This window comes from Clarias gariepinus, chromosome 19 (assembly GCF_024256425.1).
Source record: "Clarias gariepinus isolate MV-2021 ecotype Netherlands chromosome 19, CGAR_prim_01v2, whole genome shotgun sequence".
NCBI classification, from domain to species: domain Eukaryota; kingdom Metazoa; phylum Chordata; class Actinopteri; order Siluriformes; family Clariidae; genus Clarias; species Clarias gariepinus.
In genome coordinates, this window is record NC_071118.1 from 26925888 (window position 1) to 26950464 (window position 24577).

Below are 24577 nucleotides of genomic sequence, written 5' to 3' on the forward strand. Positions count from 1 at the left end.
GAGTTCGTCAGAGTACACCTTGTCCATTGCAGCTTTCCTGTTGAGGGGAAACACACACACACACACACACACACACATACACAAAAGTTCTATTTGTTCTGGGTATTTTCTGCACTCATTAACCTTTGGTAGAACCTGATCTTTGGTCAAATCTGATTGGTCTTGTTATAAAAATTTACTGAATCTCTCAAGACTCTTAAAACTTTTATAACAAAGAAAAATAAATATATACATTTTTTAAATTCCAGAAGAAAAGTATTTTCTGTGAGAGCGAGCAAATGAGCAAGGATTATGAAGTTCTGAACCGGAGACTTTAAGAAAACACTACCATCTCAAAAATGCGAGCGGGAAAAAGAGTTTCGTGAAGATATTTCGTGTGAAGTCCAGCCGATCGAGTTTCTCTCATTAGTCTCATAAGTTCTCACAACAAGAAGGTAAGGAATTTATTAGAGAAGGAAGAACTGGGGGGGATAAAAAGGAGACAAAAGAAAAAGAAAAACTGACTAGAGCATAAAAAAATTAAAAGAGAGAGAGAGTTAGATGTTCACTGTGTGGCCGTTGTCTTCCACCCGTGCCTGATGGTGGTCGATGGAGGATCACTTTAAAAGAATGCAGTGGGCAATATCAGAGAAAATAAAATCATTCTGTTGATGTTGAATTTTTAATTCTACCGTTTAAGACCTACTGAGCCCTTAAAGGAACCCAGGACGAGAGAAATATATGCAAAAGTAAGAAACATTGTAGAGTGTATGTCCAGGTCAGTAGAAGTGCCACAATCACATCTGGTTGTTTTTTAGAAGAATTTTTACATGTTTGTTTTTCATTAGTTTGATTTAATTAAAGATATTTTCACTTATTTGTTAGGTTTAGTTGCTAGTTTATGTTTCACTTTTAAGGTTTTCATGACATGTAGTATATGTGCAAAAGTCTTGATTCCCCTTAATTTCCTCATATTTTTTGTCTCTCATTTTTAGTTCACTCCCTGTTTGTTTATTCGTTAAGTCGTGACCTCATGGACCATATCACGCCAGACCTTCCTAGATGTTGTCCATGTGATTTTCTTGGCAAGGATAATGGAGTGGGTTGCCATTCCCTTCTCCAGAGGACCATCTACATCAGCCTAATCTTTGGACTGTGGGAAGAAACCGGGGTACCCGAAGGAAATCCGCCAAGCACGGGGAGAACACATGTTCAGTCACGGAAGTTAGATGTCCGGAAGTGAGCACAAAAGCATTGACGATGAAACTGGTACGGCGAAAAAAAAGCACCGAGCAATAACGATGGACACAAAAGAGAAAAGAATTGAGAGAATGGAGCGAGGTGAAAAAATATCAGAGACATCGCTCTGTCTTTTAACATGAATCGTTCAAGCATCGACACGATCGTAAAGAACAAGGACAAGATCATGGAACATGTTAGTTTTATACTTTGTATAGCCAGTTGTGTTAGTATCCTAGTGCCTAGACAATAACTGTTGGACTCACAAACAAATTGGATTTACAAACGAGCTAACGGAACGCAATGTTAAGACTTTTACACAGTACTGTTTGCAAAATATTTTTCCTTTTCTCCTTTCTTCTGCTTTTTTTTCATGTCTCTTCCATTATGTAAAAGCGTTTTGCAGTCCTCCCTCTCCGCCCCTTAAGAGATAAATTAAAAGTTATACAAAACACCATAATTTCTAACTAAAAAAAAAAAAGAAATGCCTCATTTACTCCCAATTTATCAACAATATAAAGACAGTGATAACGTCCCTGGTTAAGTCGGACGCCAGTTTGGAAAATGCTTTGTTTCAGCCTTCCTGCTTTTAGACATGACAGGCAGAAGTTTAACGTGTTTGCCGTCTGATGAATAATTTACTTGCTTTCTCTCGAGCTGGTCAGGATGTCACGCAAAATCAGACACCACTCACTGCCCGCTGCTCTTCCTCTTTTCTCAGCATCGTAAGCAGAAAAATGTACCACACGCACAACCACATGGACACATGACACTCAAATGAAAAAAGACGTCGCCTGTAGCACGAGGAAGACATTATGAAGTTGATTAAATGAACAGATTGTAAAGTGGCATCGCATCAAAGTACTTTGCGTCCTCATGTGTGTGAGAACCTACCCAGATTTTCTTCCAGTTGTGAAACTGTCGCTCGTGTTCGGTGAGGGCGTCTCTCCACTGGTCCAGCTCTTCAGACACGGTGTTGGCTCCATCTGTCACAAAAAAAGCAACACAACAGACTTTAAATGGTGGTTTGATATTGGCTTGGTTTTTCTGACGGCAAAGATCCTCCTGTGTAGCTCCACCTCACTGGCTACAATCTGAATATCAGGCTTCGATCAAGCTGATCACCAATAATGTTTATTGTATTATGCAAGTTTAAAATAAGTGATTGTTACCATAGATTTCCTGGAACTGGAAATGTACAGGGCCAGTATGCTAGGAATTCTTGTTATTCAAATACAGAGTTACGAACGAGTTCCATTTTGGGAGAACGTTTGTAAGCCGGATTTGTTCGTAAGTCTAATACGCATTTTTAGTTGTGTCCAATACGACCAGTATTAGAGTCTGATGTAAAGTCTGGGGAAAGAATAATGATAGTCTGATAAACAACATACTTTTTAAATAGTATAATAGAGTATAAAAAAAATATTCTTTTTTTTTTTTCTTCCAGATTTTCTCCCTAATTTAGTTGTGTCCAATTCCTCCCCGTTACTAGGGGGCTCCCACATTAAGGCTACTACTATCACTGACGCCAGCCGACCACATCTTTTCGAACTACTTGCTCACGCACCGTTTGTGGGCGACGTAACACACTCAGAGGACAGCGCTATCTGCTCCTTCCTCTTGCGTGAGAGCCGTGATTAATGTGGGAGACACATCTCCCTTTCCTGAGAGAGCTCGGCCAATTATCTCTCTCTAGACCCCTGGCTGCGAGAGGTTACAGCATCACCTGGGAATCAAACTTGCGACCTCCCAATGATAGCGTGAGCACTTTACCTTTTCCTATAGCGTTTTTCTTACCTTATGTCCACCGTATGGATATTTTATTTTACTTAATTTATTACTTTATTTCATTGCTTTTTATTACGTTCCTCTCTTTGTCTCTGGCACAAGAACTTCCTATTAATAAGGTTTGTTTTTCTTATCTTTATCAACAGGTTAGCCACAACATTCATTAAAAATTCATTAAGTTTGAAACCACATTTTGGGGGGTTTTGGTTTCCCCTCATCCTCAGCAGGGCCTTTTTGGTTGGGGTGGGGGTGGGGGGTATCTGTGGTGTCTGGAACCAGGACGTTGGCAATGGACGCTGTGGGTTGTGGGGTTGGAGTGTTTGGTGCTCATTCGGATTGTGAAGTTTGGAGCCGGGGTCAGCATCCTTGTGTGGGGGGTAGGGTTGCCAGGTCGATGCCCGATTGTTATACACATTTGGTCCGGGCAATCTGGGAAAACCAATGCATGTCTTTAGACTGTGGGAGGAAACCAGAGTACATGGAGGTAACCCACCAAACATGGGAAGAACTTGCAAACTCCATGTACACAAACACCGAGATGGGAATCGAACCTGGACCCTGGAGGTGCGAGACCACAGTGCTAACCACCATGCCACTGTAAGGAATATAACAGTCTGATACATATAATGATAAGTACAGTACGTTAGAGATTGATACATTTACTGTTAACTTTATATATGCTCTGTGTTTGACCGAGAACCCACAAGAACATTAAATATTCCACACGTTTACTCAGACTCCATTACCTCTGCTACCAAGTTGGAGATCGATGTTGGATGTGTCATTTCCTGCCCCGGACACGGCGCTGCACCGGTATCGGGTGTCTTCACCCAAAGGCTTCTCCTTCACCCAGCTGCTCACCAACACAGCATCGCCGCCGAGGGCGTGTCTATACTCCGAGATGTTCATCATCAGTCTCTGCCCATTCGAGTACCACTGTAGGCTAACGTCGGGAGGACCTGAGGGACAAAACGGCACTTGCGTCTAAACAAAACGCACAAAACACTCGCATAACAAACCCACACGCGCAAACACACTTTATTAACAGGCGCTTTAATTAAAGCCATGCATCGGAGCGAAGCCAACAGCCAGTCATCCCCAAACACACGTGCATCGATACATTCAGGAGTTTTATACCGTTTGTACAAAGTCAGCGCTTCGATGTTATGGCTTAAACACACTCACTAAAACTAGCTTTTGAATAGACAGAAAGAATGTCTCAATTATGCATTGTGGCAATAAAATGAAGTCAGCTGACGACCTGAATGTCATATAGTACGTCATATTCCAGTGAAAGAGTTCTGGATATTATTCTGGATCGTGTATAAAACTTGGGGCTTACGTGTGTTTTGTATGATCGAGCTTTGTTGGTTTATTTATTCCCTTTTTTGGTGAGAGAATGGTGAGAGAACGACTCTTTATAGCGGCCATAACGTAAAAAGTAAAAAAAAAAAAAATTCTGCATATTTTTTACCACATTAAACTTTTATACTTGAGTAAAAAAAAAAAAAATCAATCACAATTTACAAACTACTGTTTTATAAGAATAAAACTCTACAGAATGTGCGGTTATTCAAAAAATAACGATCAATAACGCAGTAACGCTGCTCCACACCACATCCGGATCATTTTCTGGAGAGAGCATGACGCCAAGTGTTTTATTTCATACATTTCACTACTTAACATACGTACATCTGTTTTTCCACTTTTTGCATGAGGATCTGTGAAACAATATTTCTTTCATAGTTTTGCAAACGTTTTCATTTAACTCATAAACAAATGTTAAAACCGCTGCGATATTTATTAAAACATTAGGAAACATAACAGGGAACATTTTTTATATTGCAGATTCATAAGGCCGTAATTTTTTTTTTCTTTAAATAAATAGTTTTAAAAAAATCCAAAAGTAACTAAAATTGGTTTAAGTTTGTGTCAGGTACCTCACAGCTATTTAAAAATCTTTTGAACCTGTAAGAGAATTAAAAGTGTATTATGTTTTAACACAGCCCTGACTTTTCATTGAGACTCTTATAATATAATGTCAGGGATTGTAATTCATAAGTAAAGGAAGGAAACAAGATCTTCAATGTCAGTGAGTTCAACATTTATTAAGGGAGCTAAAATTTAAAGAACAAAAATATGTACAGTCAGAGAATATACATATGTACTTATATTTACACTGTACACAAAAATACAGGGGGAAAAAGTACAAGAACATCATACTGAAACAGGTGAAATATACACTGGGCTCAACATGCAGTCTGACTTTTAAATGTTTTTAGATTTTCTTCTTCTTTTAGTTTTTTTTTTCCCTCCCAGAGGCACGTCCAACAGCAAACTCGGTCTAACATGAAAGAAAAGGAAGTCTGATTTATTTCTCCAAGAACCGTCCAGGTAGAAATGAAATCAATTGTCTGTTGAGGTGTTGTACGGAATGTTCCAGAGTCGTACCGATACTCTACAACACGGAGCGCTCCAGGCACGAATGTGGTGAAGGAGGTAAGAGGATTTTTTATTATAATTTTTTTTTTTTATGCAGAAGATTTGGCAACATGCATCGTCTGTATCGTGTCAATACTCCTCAAGCGCTTCCTCTCCTTTCTAAGGTTTAACAGAACTGATTAATCAGACGGCCTGGAACTCGAGACGGCCGCGCCGAGACACAGATAAAGAGAAAGAAAAATACAGACAGGAAGGAAAGGGAAGCATTTCTGTGGAGTATCGTGACCAGAAAGAGAACAGAGACGGAGATGACGATACTGGAGGGGGGTGGGTGGTTGGGGGGGGGGAGACTGAGTGTGTGGGTGTTTGACAGAGAGAGAAATAAAGACAGAGAGAAAATGATCTTTTGAGGATTAAGTGCGTGGGTGTGTGAATGAGAGAGACAGACAGAGTGAGAAAGTGAGGACAGAAAGAGAGAAATAAGAGAGAAGAGACAAAGAATGGAGCAAAAAGCAAAGAGAGAGAGAGAGAGAGAAAAAACACCTCAACAGCAGGCATGAGGAGACTGCGAGCAGGTCAGGCAGACTGCAGAGGTCAAAGGTCAGAGGTACCACTCACCCACGGCCAGGCAGAACAGGAGGAAGGCCTGGTGGGAGTGAACGCCCCAAGACTGCTCGCTCAGCAGCGGGGGGAGCAGACGAGCACCTCCACCCTCCAGACCTCTCCAGACTGAGGAAGAGGAGGAGGAGGAGGAAGGGAAAGATGAGCAAGCTGTGCAGGAAGAGAGAGAAAGAGAGTGGACAAGGGGGAAGGAAAAAGAGAAAGACAGAGAGTAAGAAATTCTGATTACACACAATCACACACACAGGGGTGAAAAGGAACTAAATTTAGATTTTGTTAGTTAAAAAAAAATTATACTACATAAATTAAAAGAACCCAGGATCTGAGCTGTTAGAGGAACGTTGGAAGCTCTCCCACATCTCGAGAGTGAGTAAGAACCACATGGTAACAACAACCGAGAACCCGGAACACCAATTTTACGAGACGCCCCCAAGACTCACAGTTTGTCCATTTATTAATAAATTTGTGTCTCAATACTGTTTTTAGGCATTTTCATCTCCAGGTCCATAGTTCTGGATCTGCGAGGAACGATTATCCTTCACCGTGTCCATGTTCATTTGTCCATCCGTCCAGCGCTTTGTGTGTTTAAGAGGAGTGCCCCGGTTCTGTCCTTCATTCGTCAGCTGATCTGGAAAGATTTGGCAGAGTACGCTGGACGTCCCTGAGAGTGACACGTGACACCGCGACAAACAGCGCACAACAGGACTGTAGGGAGGGTGAAGTGACGCGGGGGGCGGGAATAATTTTTTAAAAATAAAATCAAATAAAGAGAAAACAGTCTCCGCCCACCTAAAAAATTTTTTTTTTTATTATTGCTCCAATTTGGAAAACATTGAGATAACTTACCAATTTGGTAAACCATGTTTCCAATTTGGAATCATGTGCTTTTTTAAAAAAATCTTAAAAAAAAAAATGTTTGTAGAGATTGAAAAAAAAAAAAAAAATGAGAAAAAGAAAAGGTGAGACAGCAAAAGTACAAAAAAAAAAAGGAGAAAAAAAAAGGTCGTGTTTCAGTACGTGAGGTTTTTGGGATTAAAATCTATGGAAATATCAGGAAAAAAAGTCATTTGTTCAGATTTTTTTTTTTGCTAGTTTCCGTTACGATGCGTCGGCGTCCGCGTACTCGATCGGTTGCGATTCGCAGTTGACGTCGAACGGTCCTTGTTTGGAGGCACTTTCGCTGTCCTGTTCGTAGCTGTTTGATGTCACTTTGCCGTTTCCGCACTCCGGTTCCGTTTCGTATCCCGTATCCCGTATCGCTCCGTTCTGACGCTGCGGTTCGGCCTGGTCCGGTTTGTCCATCAGTCCCGCCTCGCAGGCCGCGTACTCGCGCTGCGGTTTCTTCTGCGAGCCGAGCAGGGCGGCCCGGAGCCTCAGGCATGGACCCGGGAGGTACTGCATGTAGCAGTTGTACCCCAGTCCAAACAGGAAGAGGAGGAAGAAGAGCAGGAAGAGAAACAGCAGCGCTTTACTGTTGTCGTACTGGAGGTACGTCGCATGCGGATCTTTGATCTCGGGTCCTTGCTCTCGCGGGTCGCTGTCGTGAGGAGGTACATAATGTTTAGTGTCTGGTTTCGCGGCGTAGACGTTAGCCGTGGTAGCGGGGCGGGTTAGTGGGGGCGGAGGCACGCTGGACAGGGCGGATGGAGTTAGTGGAGAAGCTCCTGCGGCGTTATTGTTGCCGTTATTACCTCGCGGTGGCGCGGTGGTGGTGGCAGCGGCGGTGCGTGATGTGGGTGGATCGCCGTTTAAGATATCGGACGCGAGAGAGATCTCGGGAAGCTCCAGTCGTAGGTCGTAGGAGGCCACTAGCCGGGTAAAATTCTTCCCAGCGGCAGACTCGACGGTCCAGCACTCGTAGTGGCCCTGGTCCTGTGGAGAGACGCTGTAGACGAGCAACCCCTGGTCGGCCATCAGGAGGACGTGAGGCGACTCGGTCAGGACATTGCCGTTGACCTTCCAAAACACCTGCGCCAGCTGTGAGCGCACGTCGCAACTCAGCTCCGCCGAACTGCCCGGCTTCACCACCATCTGATCGGGCCGGTCTATGGAACGTGGTCTTGCTGTGGGACAGAAGACGACACGAGAGACGGGTTACAATACAGATACGTGCTTGTGTCCAAGTCATGAAATGTACAGTGTTGCATAAATGTCTTAGCGCATACAAAAAAAACTGCAAAGATATCTGTAAAACAGAAATGATAATAAATAAAAAGCAGTAAATGGTAATTAATGGGACAACGTCAATAATTTGTGTGACGACGCTTTGCTTAAAATTAGCAGTCAATCGATAAAATTTTTTAATTCTAGATTTATCACAGTCATAGTCTGATTAATCATGAATTTAAAAATACTGAGATTTACTTGTATTATAATCGTGCAACTTTGGAATAAAGAAATAAATGACACACTGGTTCGAGGAAAGGTTTTATTTTAAATATCTTAAACAGTACCGTTTAACCAATGGTAAATTAAAATCTCTTGACCGGGGTTACCACGCCGCGATTATGGGAAGCCATTAAGGTCAAATTTGGTCATATGATTGATTTGCATAAAAAAGAATGCTGCTCGTGATGCGTAATTGACGTGTACATGACGTTACTGAATTAGTGCGTGCAGGCAAACGCGCGCTGTTAAGAGTTCGCAGTAGTTCTCACATGCAAACACAGCAGATCTAATCTACTCAAACATGACTCTTATCATCATAAAAACCTGCACGTAACTCACACCGGTGCGTCAACCATCGGCCTTAACTGCATTACGATCAGAACGGTTACGGTGACGGCAGTAACTTCAGTCACGTTATAGCGTTGCAACGGTACTGATCTACATCACAGGAAATAAAACTACAGGAAGTAGTTTATATCCTCAGGATTAACTTACACACACACACACACACACACATGATGTGATGATGGTTCATCTAAAGCACCTACCTGATGGACATTCTTCTGCATCTCCTCTCAGGTTCTGAATAAACCTCCTGTTAGAGAAAAAGAGAAAGTAATAATGAATAATAATAATAAAACAGTGTGCATTAAAATGGTAAATGATCTTTGTTCAAATATAAATAATCAGGGGATGAAGATGATAATTTGAGGAAGCACATCAGGTTATTTCTGTTTCACAGAAACGTGACCATGCTAGAGGTCCGTTTGACGTTTATTAGTACTGGTGTAACAAAAATATTATGATATCAGAATTCTATTTATCATCCATCTAATATAATCACACAGTTTGTGCAAATATAAAGAGAGCGAGGAAGCTGGTCACATGATCCTGATATGTTCAGATTACGGCAACCGACAAGTGTTTATATGGATTATAGTATATGCTCACAAAATGGCATAATTATCAATTAAAAGAGAACCTTAACAGCTTTAAAACTGGTTAACCATATTCAAGCTCTATTTCTGGTTAACAATATATTATTTTTTCTGGGGCAGAGACAGAGAAAATTTAAATTTTGAAATGAGACAGAAAATGTATTCATTAAACATGATAATATACAATTCATAGATTTACAGCAGGACCTTGGCATACGAATGTTATTTGTTCTGGAGGCGAGTTCTTAAGGTCTTTTGCGTTACAAATTTTCCCTTAAAAAGTACTCCAAAAAAGAAAAAAAACCTCCACGAAAGAAATCCATAAAACTGTAATTAATTTTTTTGCCTAGCTTTTCAATGATGCGAACAAGTTCGATTCTGATGCCAAAAATGCTTCGTATAGCTGATACAATTCTTTTTGTAAAATCTTAATTCTAAAGGTGAAAGTTTCTTAAGAAAGGGCATTTGTATGCTGAGGTTCTTCTGCAGTGTGTGATTTCTAAGATACGTTAAAGTAAGGTTTGTGTTTAAAATTATTAACCTCACAGTTTGTAGCTATTTATTTATTTAGACTTTTACAGATAAAATGCACATCATTTTAAAAATCTCATTGTAATGAATTAAATCAGCAGATTAGTTTTGTTTTGAATCACTCAGAGTTTAATGTTAAACCTCAATAATTTAGTTTAAATGAAAACCTAGGATGCCGTTTCATCGATTTTAAAATGTTCACTTTATGATATTCCTGTACAGTAAATATATCAGTATCAGGCACAGTATTTTAAAACCTAGTCTCTACATGACATCACTGTTAAAACTAGTTTAGTCGTAGCATTGAGCAGATAGCCTTTATTTCTATGAGCAAATTTTTATTTATTCCTACGTACTGCTGATGAACCGATTTCCAAGAACCATGCCTCAAAAAACCCTTAAATCTAGCGACACTAACATCATGTTCACAAATTCTTAATTGAAAATCTTGTGATAAAGTGTACTGTGATCAGGGTATTTCTGACATCATGATCAAGTGAGAAACTGACCTGTGGTGTCTGTTATCCTTCTTCTGAAAAACGTTAATGCAGGAAACGGCGTGCGTGTCCCAGGCACAATACGGGTCTCGAGCAAGAATGCAGTCCTCGCAGGTCACGTATTTATCGCAGAACGCAGTGGGAGACTGGACCACGCCGGAGTCCGACCCGGCGTACAGGAAGCTGCCCTGGAGAGAACAAAGTCGGGAGTTGGTTCAAGTGAAGAAGTGTTTTTACAAAAAAAAAAAAAAAAAAAGAATTATACATTTTCTTTTCTTGGTGGATCTTTTCTTCACAGCTGGAGATTTTCCTTTTCCTCAACAGCTGAGAACATATGATTGTTATTTCTACGTTACAAAAATAAAAAAAATCAGAAAGCTGGATTTCCTTGAAACACTTTTAATAGAACACAATAGACCTCTATCATTTTTCACTCCATTTACTAAATCTAAACTGGAGTGATGTTGATAAATTTCACTGTGGGTCGTTGAAATAACATCAAAGTAAAGTGTGGTTATAAATCATAGAAGTGACAGCTTTCTGTTATAGACCAACTGTTAAATTGAGATGCTGCTTAGACCAATCTCTAGATATTTTTATGTTTGATTTTGCGCGAGAGTCAAACAAAACAACTCAGTGCAGTCACCACAACAACGTCTGAATTAATTCTGAGATTAAGTTACAACCAGGGTTGCCAGTTCACACTTAAAAAATCCTGCTGAGTCACTGCTGAAACCTTATCCATAAAAAGCAAAAAAAAATTAAAATCTTATATTAATCTCATTATATTATTTAAATAAACATCTCACTGTCTGGAAACATTTACATATACTGTGGTTCTATAATCAAGTCCTCAGATACTAATCTGCACCTGTGTGTGTGTGTGTGTGTGTGTGTGTGTGTGTAGCATTTTTGTCAGATGTGCCTTCACCTCTTGTGTTGAGAGCAGCAGGGTTTTGATTGGCTGTGCGCTTTTCAGCAGCTGGATCTCTTCGATTATGTGTGGCCCGCCCTCATACACCACGGACTTGTGCAGAAACCCTTTATCTGATAACACAAGGACAAGAATTTAAACAACAGATTTCCAAATGACACCTTTAGAACTTTCCGGACCTTTTACACAGAGATATCGGACATCCCATACACACCGGTGGAGGCGAAGAGGACGTCGTAGACGTTGTTGTCGAGGGCGGTGACTCTCTCCACGACGATCTGTGTGTAGTTGACGTTCTTGGCGATGAGGCGCGGCCCGTGGCCGATGGGCAGCACGGCGTCGGCCATGAGCGGGTGGTCCTTCACGAACTGCAGCGTCTTATCGGGCAGCAGCAGGGAGTTGGTGATGTTCTGCATGCGGTTCTGGTTGTTGATGCACTGTGAGAACACGAAGAGGAGTCAGATTTACACAGAACCTTCAGATTTTTTTTTTCATCTGAGATGTTACTTCAAGCTGTGACAGTATGACAGAGTCGTGTGTTAGAGCTGTGTGTGTGCGTGTGTGTATATATATACGCACTGCTCCGGGTCTGGGAGAGGGCGTGATGCCGTTGTACTGGACCCACTTGGTGTGGGATTGTTCCACTGTAGCCTTCTGCATGTACTTCCCTTTAGAGAAGACCTCGTCCACTGATGTCATGTTATACGCACACACGGCAGAGAGGCCCATGTTTCCCCTAAAACACACACACACACACACACACACACACACAGACTATTAGCTTTGTGTGGGAAAAAACAAAAACAAAAACAAACAAATCTCACTTCCTCATTCCAGACGTCTGACAGATGACTAAGTCGGTGTGTGTGTGTGTGTGTGTGTGTGTGTGTGTGTGTGTGTGTGTGTGTGTGTGTGACCGAGGTGGCGATTGTGTGAGTGACAGGTATTTAAAAACAGGAAGAAGCGGATTAGCCTTTCGACATACACACTTACCACTGCGAGGTAAAGACGCCATAGATGACGGTTTCTCTCCAGTCAGAGGTTTTAACGATGAACACATCGTGGATGACGTTAAAGACGAAATTCAGCTCGGGCATGGAGCAGACCAGCTTGGCTTTCAAAAAGGATGTCCACTTCTTCTGCAGAGTCCTCTGACCTCCTAAATCCCCCTGAGGTTCAACAGGATATAAAAAAAAATTATAATAATTACATTTTTTATTAAATTGTAATTAATTACAATTATAATAGATTTGGAAATAAATTGGATATAGTATCCAAGAAAATTTGTGAAGGAAGTAAGTGCTTTCAGCTCACCTTGCAGACACGGGCTATACGGGGAATCAGGAGCTTTCCGAAGAAATCGTACTCCACGGAGACTTCTGTGAAGAAGTAGTAAATCTTGTCGTCGTCCCCGTCCGGACTGTTGCTTCCCTCCCGGATCACGTCTGCAAACACGAAGCTGGGCTCTGCAAGCACAGGACACGCGGCTCAAAACTTCAGCACTGCGTAAAAAATACTGTAAACCTCTGAGTGTCATGATGTTACAGGAAAATAATCAACAGTGTGGGTGGGTGATAAAGAGAACTAACAGCTTTAATTAATACGTTTTATTCCCTTTAAATATGTACATAACGGAACATCTTATAACGAGCTCATACGTTTATAACAACATCTTATAACGAGCTTAAACGCTCATAACAGAATGTCTCATAATGAGCTCATACGTTTATAAAGAACGTCTTATAACGAGCTCATAAGCTTATAACAGTAAGTCTTATATCAATCTCATATGCTTATAACACAACGTGTTATAACAAGCTTGTGCTTAAAACGGAACGTCTTAAACCAGTGATGCGCCTTAAAGCTTGAACTACTGTCAGTGTGTGTCTCCAGAGTGATGTGTAACCGATCAGAACCGAGCTGTGGTGTATTGTGGAGTACCGTTGAGCCAGGATGTGGAGTATTCTGTACGCAGGAGCCTCTGAGGCCACGAGAACCTGGAGATGATCGGCTCGCTGCCCAGGAAGTTATATGCCGTCCCTGAGTACAGCTCACCGTCTGGACAGTGAACACACACAATGATATCCAGATCAACACACACTTACAACCCAGACAATCAGACGTCTTGTTAGGAGAAGATTTTGAACCTGCAGAATGGACACTCACCGACCATGACGGAGGTAAAACTATGAGTGGGGTCAAATGAACACTTCCCTCTGCCGTCGTCCTGCTTCCCCATTAGCGTAAAGTTCTTTAATGACTACAGAGCAAAACAGTGTACAGAAGAAATATAAGATTTAGTCTTCAATTTTTTTTTTTATTAATACAGGTATTCTCCGACTTATGAACAACAAGCATGTTCGTAAGTCGAATTTGTTCTCGAGTCCGACAAAGTGAGTCTTGTACGCTTTTGACACGAATATACAATATAAAACATACCAATCCACCTGACCAAATTTTTCCCCTTTCTCCACACTGCCATCATGTGGCCAAAAACCATAACCGCGCCTAAGGAACTGTGAAAGCTAACAGTGTTGTCTCTGCGCCTTTAAATCACGAGGAGAATCCCGGTTGGGATTTTGTCTCAGAGCTGTTTTCCACTAATTCAGACTGTAAACTTTGCCACACAAACACACACACAAACACACATACACACACACAGCTGTGAAACCACCAGTGAGACCCATCACCCAGCTCTCTGTCCTGCACATCCTTTATGAGTGCTAACAGCGTGTGTCTGACAAACACACACTAATAAACAAATAATAAAAATAAATAAATGTTACAGACAGTCCAATAGGCTTCTCCCCGACTCCTCCGCTGACTCCTCCCTCAACTCTGGTTTTGCAGAACATCTCATATCTTGCTCGAGTTAATCTTAAACTGCCCAAGTTTTCCATTGTGTCACACAAGAGTGTTTTTGGTCACACAGATGAAACCAGGCACTGAGAATAAAAGTCTGAAGAAAATCTCTGCATACAGTCCTCGTTCAGCTACACTTTATAGACTTGTGCAGCAGTTTATTCATGAAGGATCGTTCTGTATGGATGAACTTATTTCTCTTCTGTTTAACCTCGCTAAAGGGTTATTTATTGTTAAAATCTTAAAAAATCATGTAGAAAAGATTGCACAACACTGTTTACACTTTCTTGTTGGTTATAAACAAGTTAGACAATTTTAGTTGGAAAAAACGCTGAAATTTTAAACTGCTGATTAGGATATTTGGACTTTGAGCAAAACTTAAACATTTTTTTTTCTATAAAAAATATATATTTCCCATATTGGGAAAAAAATCGTCTGGTTTGTCTGAATTTTGAAGCAGAATTTTGACTCACTTTTAAGGTTTTATGAGTAAAGCTTATTAACATATAATCTACAGGATACAGTTAAACTCCTTCCCTGATCGCGTAAAATCAGTTCTTAAAAACGCTAAACGTCATGGCAAAGTGGACCGTTTAAAAAAACGTGTTTTTTAAAATAAAACCATGTTTGGTGTGATAGATGAGTGAAATCAGAGAGACTTTATGCTCACTCTGTAGAAATTTTTATTATTATTATTATTATTTTTTACAGGGAACACCTTTGAGCTTAAAGACATGGAACTGTTCTGGGAACTACACATTCAGAATAAACTGCTACAAACAACTAAAGCACCTGGTTGTCATCACCGTCTCAGGAAACAGGTTTGTCGTCTGGTCTGGTCATGATAACATGATATATAAAAATAAAAATTTACGGTTCCTGTTTTAGCATTTTTAAAACATGAAGACGGAAAAACTAGAACCAGAGTAAATTTATATATATAGTGTGCAAACAGGGGCAGTTTGGCTGATCAGAGAGTGGAAATGAAATGAAGTGAAATCGAGCCAGACTCGAGTACTGTTCCCGAATATAAAACGACTGTGTTCTCACTGATCAAAAATAACCAGACTTTGGGGACAAGCATTCTCGAAAATCATCCCACAAACGCTCTGATCAGTTCTCCAACATCAATCTTTCAACCTGCTGTCCTCCATGAACTCAACTACAATTAAAAAGTGTTCGGTGCCACATTAACTGGATCTGTTTCTGTTTAAGTTGTGTGTCTCTCTCTGTTCGATTCCATGTTTCTTCCTCATTTATTATAACGAGTCACATGACTCCAGTCATTCTGATTTGCATTAAAAAAATTAATACAAAGTTCTTTCTATATTTTATTAATTTATTTGTAGGCTTTGTCATCTTATACAAACAGAATAAACAGCTAAAAGCAATCTGAGAGCACTTGTTAGTTGACTGGATGTCTCTGGGAAACGGATTTCTGCGGTGATGCAAACACAATAATTTTTTATTATTTTTTTAACAGTTAAAATCAGGCTCTCACGAGACTACGATCTAAACCATCATGTTTATTATTTGCTGCATTACGAAACCGCAACATCTGATTAAATAATGTTTAGTCTTACAGAGCCTGGGAATTGGTTCCGCCCCGGCGGTCGATCGTAAACAGTTACGAGTGCTCTAGAACCTACAGAAAGCATGCGCTGAATGAACATAACCACACATACTGTACATACGCACCAGGTAATCACAGAGTGGCTGAAAGGCATGGGTTCCACAGACGTACAAGCGCTCCTCGTCTAAAATCTGAAGAACCCGGATGTAGTTTTGACAGTCCGTCTAGAGAGGGGGAAGAAAAAAAAAAAAGTCAGGATAAAATACAAGGTGGATATTTACACACTATATAATATAGTTATTCTATAGTCTTTAATTATCTTTTTTTTTTTTTTTTTTATATTACCTCTGCAGATTTTCCTTTTAAGGTGCACAGTCTCATGTCACCTTCTGGAACCTTCCACAGCACCTTAAAACCACACAAGAAAGAAAGGAACGGTTTAGTTTTGATGAGGAAACATCATAAACCATCAGACTCAAAACTCAGTTTCATTGATGTATTTAAATTACGTCAAGTTTCACGTTCATTCTTATGATTATGATTATGAGCATCGTTCCACTAATTAAATATAGAACTCCCCGACATCTAACAGTCCTTAACTTATTACAATTTTAATCTGCACAGCCTGATTAGGATCTTAATCATCAACATAAATTACAGCAGTATAGAAAGACTTCACTAAAACATTATACAGCGTTGAAATAGGGTACGTTATAGTGTTTCTCCAAACTGATCTACTCCACCTGTATTATGTACATGACTACCTAAAATATTACCTGTGACCAAACCTCTATTTTAAAGTCCATGAATAAAAACTTTTTTTTAGAAACACTTAAAAAAGTTTACCCGTTTAAATTCTTTATTCTGATTCGTCAAGAAGGTGTGCTGTTCAAAATAATTAAATCAAAGGTTGCAGTTAAGTTTTTTTTAACACCTTGTCATTTAAAACCTTATACACACAATGAGTAAGATATTTAATAAATACACACACTAGTTAGGAAAGTATGACTTATATCTGCGTTTCGAGGACAGTTTAAGCACTAAGAGTTTATATCTTAAAGAACAACACATTCATTGTTTTTTTTTTGGTCACATTTTAATTAAGTATTAATTACATGAATTAAATGTGACCACAAACTGATTAAAAACAATGAATGCGTTGTTCTTTAAGACATAAACTCTTAGTGCTTAAACTGCTGTGGTATAAGAGGAATAAAACATTCAGGGAGACGTGCTGCAGTTAACATGACTGAACAGGCCATGTAAGTGTTTTACTTCCTACGCTCTGACCTCTGGACATTTTGTGGTTAGAGCTCACGGATAAGCTGACGGTTCTCAGTAAAGAGAAAATATTATAAGTTTGTTTCCGTGGTAAACCCACACATAATGTTAGAATAGACCTCAGAACTCTCACCTGGTTCTTTTTGATGGACACGTCACTGAGGTCGAGCTGGAAGACGGCCTCCCTGGCTCCGACATACAGCGCGCCACGCTCCTCGCTCAGCAACAGAGTGGAGTAGTTACACACACCCGGCTCGGAGAACTCCGCCAGGCTAATCTCTGCATACACACACACACACAACAGGACAGAAGACAGGTTATAATACAGATAAGCATCAGTTTGTTAAGGGGAAAAAACAAACAAACAAACAAACAAAGCAAACATTGAGAAAACTGATAAGTGACTGTCAGGCATGACATAAATATATGCTGTGTGTGTGTGTGTGGGTGTGTGTGTGTGTGTGTGTCTGTGTGTGTGGGTGTAAGTAGCAATAAAGGTCATGTCAGAGGGTTTATTTTTTACATGCTAAAAGTATCCGCTTGCCTGCTTTCACATGCATATGAACTTGAGTAACATCTGATTCTTAATCCATAGGGTTCAATATACTGTTGGCCCCGCCCCCTTTGCACCTATAACAGCTTCAACTCTTCTGTGAAGGCTTTCCACAAGGTTTAGGAGTGTGTTTAAGGAAATTTTTTCCATGTTGGACAAGAAGGCGTGGCTCGCAGTCTCCGCCCTAATTCACCCCAAAGGTACTCTATCAGATTGAGGTCAGAAGTCTGTGCAGGACAGTCAAGTTCCTCTACACAAAACTCGCTCATCCATGTCTTTATAGATCTTTCTGCACTGATAGCCAGTCATGTTGAAACATGACGTCCCCAAACTGCTGCCACAATGTGGGAAGCATGAAATCGTCCAAAATGTCTCGGTATGCTGAAAAGACATTCAAACCCAACACCAGTTCCGACAAGACCGAGCACCACCGCACAAAGAAACATCCATAAAGATATGGATGAGCGAGTTTGGTGTGAAAGAACTTGACTGTTCTGACCTTAACCTGATCGTAAACACCTTTAGGATGAATTAGAGGCGGAGACTACGAGCCATGCCTTCTCGTCCAACATCAATCTCTGACCTCACGAATGTATTTCTGGAAGAACGATCAAAAATTCTCATAAACACGCTCCTTGTGGAAAGCCTTCACGCAAAAGTTGAAGCTGTTATAGCTGCAAAGGGGGCGGGGCCAACATCATATTAAACCCTATGGATTAAGACCTGGATGTTACTCAAGTTCATATATAGGCAGGGGAGCCAATACTTTTGGCAATATAGTGTGTATTTATGCCAGGACCCAAAACAAACAAACAAACAAAACACCCTCTCTAACGCCTTGTTTTTTTTCCTGATTTTTCATTCTTTCTACATAGTAAAAAAATATTGAAAGCATTCAAAATATACAATAATCTCCTTTGAACAGTTGATATTGAGATGTACTTATACTGATGCTCTGTAAATCCTTCATAACGGCTCTAATCTGAGGTGCATGTGTGTTATTTCAAAGTTTTGAAATCCCCAGTATTGTTGTAGAATGTAGAAAATAAATCACTAAACAATAAAAAACTTGCAAGTGATCCCAAACTTTTGAGCAGTAATGTGTATACAGGTATCCTAAAAAAGTCTTTCTGTAGTTGTCCGAAATCTCTTTGAAGCTTTGCAAAACAGTTTAATAAACCGTGAAGCGTGAGTGAGAAAAGAGAAGTGAGGAAACACTTTACATGTTGGTGGCATGTTTTTTTTTCTTCCTCATCCGCATGCCTTGCACTCGTTTGTGCGCGCACAAGTTTCATGTTGATTGTCTATTCCGATGCCAGAAAACGCACCTCATTCCACTTCCGGTGGTATAAATACAACCGAAGATCTTTGAGAAAGTGGGTTTTATAAGCAGCAGCACATGCCATGGGAAAAAAAAAAAAAACCAAACAAAACACCACATGTCGGGTACAGTACGTCACTGCAGAGAGATGAGAGAGATATTCTCATCTACGTCTTTATACTTTATTTTTTTTATTTTTTATTTTTTTGGTGTGTAATCGATGTCACAATGATCCAGATACAAAACAAAAATAATGGAAATGAGATCAAAACCTCAAGTTTGCCAAGAGATGGCGTGTTTCCAATTGAATAACGTTGTGATTTTTTTCACGTTTTGTTTCAGTAACTGGTGTTCTCGTTCTCACACCTCTCTCTTACTCTCTCGTTCTCACACACTGCCTGCTCTTGTTTTTTCTCAGCGCTCTTGGTTTCCTGTCAATTTGTTAAAAAAAAAGGAAATTAACACCTGTGTGTCCCTTTGTGTGTGTGTGTGATGTTCTGTATATATACATGTGTGCGTGTGTATTAATGCTATCAGATGTAAATGTTATTTTCTGCTGATGTGTGCTTAAATATCAAATATTTAATATCAGTATATTTAACTTAAAATACTGTCTTAAAATTTTTTTAACTTGAGATACCTTTCTTTTCACGTAAAAGATTAAATGATTGCTGTTGAATGTGAGCGTCTACTTCCTCCAACTATTATTAATTCTGAAACACTCAGAATTTTGTTTCTTTCCTAAAGCAAACTATAAAATGTTAAGACGAGCAATAAGCAATTGAGCAACATGAGTTATTTTCTTCAATAAAGAAAAAAGGTTAAAAAATAAATAAATAAATAAAAAAACCTTACATAATGGTGACTAGGTCATCTTCAGTCAGCACTTTTTGTGCATCGAAGAAAAAAAAAAGAGAAGGAATAATTTTTTAAAAAAGAGAGCGGTGTGTAGGTGAAGGAATGATGTTTATGTAACTTGTTTCACAGATACTCCAAAAAAAATAATAAATAAAAAATAAACATTAAAACATGGTTTAATAAACATTAAAAATAACAACAACAAGATGGTTTTAGGGAAAACACTAGACTTGATGGTGGGAACTCCGTCCCTGTTTCATCACACTGTTTATTAATTACACTGTTCTTGTTTCTGCATTAGACAAATTTTTTTTTTTTATGCGGTGATTACCCAGACAGTCATCGTGTATTACTCGTATTTGTTCATCAGGTACTTCACACAACTCTGACTAAACCTTTCTACACAAATCATACATAAGGAACTTTCATAAAACATCACTGCTTTACATTAAAAACCTTTGAAAAAAAAAAATTACATTAATATCTCAAACAGTCAACACATTTTTTTTGTATTTGCTCTTTAATTCTGCTCGATAAAATTCATATGAATAATGAAAAAGTTTTTATTTTTATTTATTTATTTATTTTTTTATGAAATGCGGTTGTACCTTCATGTCTCCACAAAGTCCTGGGGACGCTGGACGGTCCGTGGGTGGAAACTTCCAGAAGCAATCCCAGGAAAACTCCCAGCACGCTGAGAGCCATGTTAGACTCCGGGATCTTCGGTAGCGTGAGGTTACCTCTGTAAGAGACACAGTGACATAACTGATCAGGGAGAGAGAAAGTGAAAAGGCAAGTCAGAAAGAGCGTGAGAGATAAACAGAAAGAGAGAGAAAGATAGAGACAGAACGAGAGACACACAAAACCTACACAGTCAGTCAGTGCCTGAGGTAAAGAGAGACTCATCGAGCTGCTCACATGCTTATAAACACTACTTCCTCTGTGACGGTTTTACCCGCGTGGACATCAGTAAAAGGAGAACAGAACTACACACACTTACTCGCCTTAAAGATGAAGTTGAGTCGAGTCAAGCGGGCTTTTACTGTCATTTAAATCATATGCTATACAAGAATAAAGTGAAACCAAACAAACATTCGTCCGGGACCGAGGAGCTACACAGGAACATGAATTAACAAAACTAGCAAAGACAAATAGTATATAGGATTAGTTACCAAACAGCAAAATCATATACACACATTAGTTCACAGACACACTATTATTAATGTAAATGATTTTATGATCTGCTTATAATTTATTTCTTATTGCGTGCAATAACACTCTCTACCTGTAGGGGTCACACCACACACTAAATCCGCCACCAGGTAACCCTACCACCACCTCGACCTCAACAGAAGATTATTTTACAGTATACAGAGCGAGCGAGCCAAAGAGAAAGAGAGAGAGAGAGAGAGAGAGGGAGGAAGAGAGGAAGAGGGTTACAATCCAGTCTTTCGCCAAACACGTTAACGCGTCTGCTGTCTCATATTTAGTCTCCACGCTTCGGTTCCACGTCAAACTCTGTGGCTCGTAGTTCTAGATTATACACAACAAGATTCTGTCCAAGTACTGTATACTCCTAGATTCTGAAGAAGACTCCGCGGTTCTCGAGTACACCCCAAAGTTCTGGAGGAGGCCCGAAAGCTGCACTCCATGCTCTGTAGTTATAGGAGGATAAAATCTGGAGCAAACTGCATCATAACTCCATATCTACAGGCAATACTCAGGATATTTAAAAAAAAAAAAAAAAGTAAAAAATATGCTCCAATATACACCACACTTCACTTCATATCTTCAGACTTCAGTCCCGCATGCCCCAGGTCCAGCCATTTACAAACGTTCTGGTTGGAGATCTCACCAGATGGTCTTGGACTCTCAATAGTTAGTTTGTGACTGACTGAGTCTCCATTAACGACTCCATATTAAATTAAAAACTTCTGTCGTTCTGTTATTAGATGGGTTCCCTATGAGGTCTGGTTCCTCTTAACATTTTACTTCCTGTTGCCATCTCAGCACCATCGTCCTCAGCTCGCTCATCAGGGACAATCTTTATGATTATTATGATTCCAACTCATTTCCTCACACACTTCCATTATTCTTGGACACACACACACAAAAAAAGAAAAACCTGTAGCTACAAACGGATAATATAAAGCATGACTTCCTGTTCTTTGATAAATAGCACATTTTAATGTTGGTATACGACTGTGGTTTAATAGACATTAAACGCTTCGTCTCATTATTTATTAACTACATTGTTCTTATTCCTGCATTAGACAAATTTATTAATTTTTTTTTTTTTTTTTTTTAAATGTGGTGATTTTCCAGTCATCGTGTATTACTCGTGTATGATCATCAGGTACTTCACACAACTCTGACTAAACCTTTGTACATAAATAAGGAACTTCCACAAAGCATCACTGCTTTACATTACAAACCTTACCAGTACCTGTCCTATGTCCTCCGATCTTACACCCCCTGATGCCTGCTTGTGGGGAACGTTAAAGAAGAGTTTCACACGACGTGCAGCTCGAATGGCCCGGCCTCGGGCCAACGCCAGGGGTTCAGACAGGTCAGTCAGGACACATGCGAGGACAAAATTAGCATTGAGGATGATAAAGAGCTCTCGCTTTCCACATACTGTCAGGTCTGCTGTCACACGGATCAAGCGGTTCCCACACACGTAAAACTGTTAAATTTCAAGCCCCGCCCACACGTACTCAGGTTTATTTATTCACGTGTTCAGAATCATAATATTTTCAACTTAGATTTGTTTGATTAGTGCTTTTAAAACCGATCATCTCGTGTCATCTCAAAACAGCTTCACAATATCGAAAGAAGATTCTGGAAAAGTGTGAGAAAGAAGTATATAAATCATAACGATCAGATCGTCCCTGATGAGCGAGCCAAGAGAGAAAAAAAACTCAGAGATGAAAAATAGGAGGAAACCTTGAGAGGAACCAGACACAACAAGGAACCCGTCCTCATCTGGGTGGAAACAATAATATTTAAAATACAATATCCACACTACACTGTTCAGGCTTTTTGTTTATCATCTCGGTTGCTTAATTTCAATTACTACAGATGAACAGAATCCACGGCTCAGATGGAAGAATCTGCATTACGAACGACCTTTCTTAACAAGACGGGTCTGATCCAAAAGGTTTCGAGACGGCGTCCGGTCAGAGATACGTGTAGCTTTTCCAGGGGAAAAATTGTCCAAAACTTTTCTCTATAACACGAACATCAGTGTGATATCGATTCGATTTAGGGTGGTAAATAAAAATAAATAAACAAGTATAAATCCGATCTCGTCTGATGTTTCCAGCCTGGTGTTGTTTTTGTTGAGGATGAGAGGATGAGGTGACGGAGGGGTTCTCCAGAGGCCTGCGAGGTTTAAAAAGGGCTCAGGTAACTAAACTGGCTGTGGTCAAAGCAGGGTGTGTTCACGAACACGGCCGCTCTTTATGCTCGCGGCGGGAAGACGACACCCGAGATTAAAACTCTGAGTGAGCGGTTTCAGATTCGTCCCACTGCAACCTGTTACTCAGCAGATTCATGGAACAAAGGCGGCGCTTTATGTGAAACTTTTCGTTAAGAAGCGTCCGAAGATACTTATAATATTAATGTCTATGAAATATGACTTACTTAATTGAACTTGGAATCTCATTGATTTAAATGTTTTTCATTAAGTTTGCAATCATATATTTGAAAAAATAACATTAGCACAATATTTGCATCACGATATCAATCCTATAATCAAACTATTATGGAAAAAAAAAAAAAAGAACTGACAAAAAAACTAAACAAATCAAAAGGAATGAGTCTGAGTACCTTTAACTTTTTTACGCCTGGCGAATCCTCACTCGTTACGCAATCCTCAGGTAGGGTTTAAAAAAAAACAAAAAAAACCAGGACACGCGGAGCTATAACTCTGTCAGCAGAGCGTGCCGTGTTTCACTTCAAGATGACATCGTGATTAAAGGAAAGCGAAGCCGGCACGTTCTTCAGTGTGATTTTTTTTTTGACAGAGTGTCAAAAAACAAAAAAAAACAAAAAAAATAAAAAAAATAAACACTGCTAATCCATCACTTGTAATTTGACCGCAGGATCGAGTACCTTCACTTTATCGTTCCCTAAAGACATTCGAGCGCATCCATGCGCGTTATGTGTTATCCAGGAAAAAAAAAAAGTACTCGCCATAACTCCACGATGGTCCCTTTGAACTCGGGAACTTATCTGTGGTTACTGACGGCGCTGACTTTAAAGAGACTCTGCGGAGAGAAACGTGAGACGTTCGGGCTTAAAAGGTGGGAAAAAAGCATGAGCATACGGAATCAAATCGGTAATTCGAGAACGTGAACTAGGCATTGTGACGCCTTCAAGACTTTTTTTTTTTTTCCCCAGAAGAAAAAGCTGTACACGTACTGTATTAAAGATGATGATATATTTAAAATGCTTGTTCTTTATTTTTACAATTTATTTTTTTTCCTCATAAGAGGATCAGATTGTGTTGAACGCGAGTGCTCGTCCCGGTCCGAGTGCTGTGAATCCTGTTGCGTGTCACAGAGGAAGGGACGGCGGTGAAATCCCGTCGAACAGGTTTCTAAGCTTTTACAGTTCACTGAAAGGATCTTTGCAGTTCTATAGAGACGAGAGCCGTCGTGTTGGCGTCGAAACGCTACGAAAGGAGGAAAAAACAAAAAAAACAAAAAGATTGTTCCGGCTCATTCTAAGCTGATAAGGGTTATGTGTAAACCAGTGCATTGAACCCT

At 39.8% G+C, this 24577-nt stretch overlaps 1 protein-coding gene across 6 annotated transcripts in view; it reads right to left on the minus strand.

Moving 5' to 3' along the window:
- Nucleotides 1-5093: 5093 nt before the first annotated feature.
- sema4d (sema domain, immunoglobulin domain (Ig), transmembrane domain (TM) and short cytoplasmic domain, (semaphorin) 4D) overlaps nucleotides 5094-24577 on the minus strand; it is a 60403-nt gene continuing 40919 nt past the window's right edge. For 5 of the 6 annotated variants that reach the window (XM_053478545.1, XM_053478547.1, XM_053478548.1 and 2 more), the window contains 14 exons: nucleotides 20414-20547; nucleotides 17207-17352; nucleotides 16138-16200; nucleotides 15918-16016; nucleotides 13524-13617; nucleotides 13299-13415; nucleotides 12672-12823; nucleotides 12351-12526; nucleotides 11937-12093; nucleotides 11572-11794; nucleotides 11355-11470; nucleotides 10436-10611; nucleotides 9006-9052; nucleotides 5094-8132 (listed from right to left, as the gene is read on the minus strand). In XM_053478545.1, the coding sequence (XP_053334520.1) occupies nucleotides 7168-8132; nucleotides 9006-9052; nucleotides 10436-10611; nucleotides 11355-11470; nucleotides 11572-11794; nucleotides 11937-12093; nucleotides 12351-12526; nucleotides 12672-12823; nucleotides 13299-13415; nucleotides 13524-13617; nucleotides 15918-16016; nucleotides 16138-16200; nucleotides 17207-17352; nucleotides 20414-20510 (2628 nt within the window). In that variant the 5' untranslated portion in view covers nucleotides 20511-20547 and the 3' untranslated portion in view covers nucleotides 5094-7167. Of the gene's footprint in view, nucleotides 8133-9005; nucleotides 9053-10435; nucleotides 10612-11354; nucleotides 11471-11571; nucleotides 11795-11936; nucleotides 12094-12350; nucleotides 12527-12671; nucleotides 12824-13298; nucleotides 13416-13523; nucleotides 13618-15917; nucleotides 16017-16137; nucleotides 16201-17206; nucleotides 17353-20413; nucleotides 20548-20675; nucleotides 20749-24577 lie in introns of those variants that run through there. The other variant, XM_053478549.1, reaches the window with a different exon arrangement.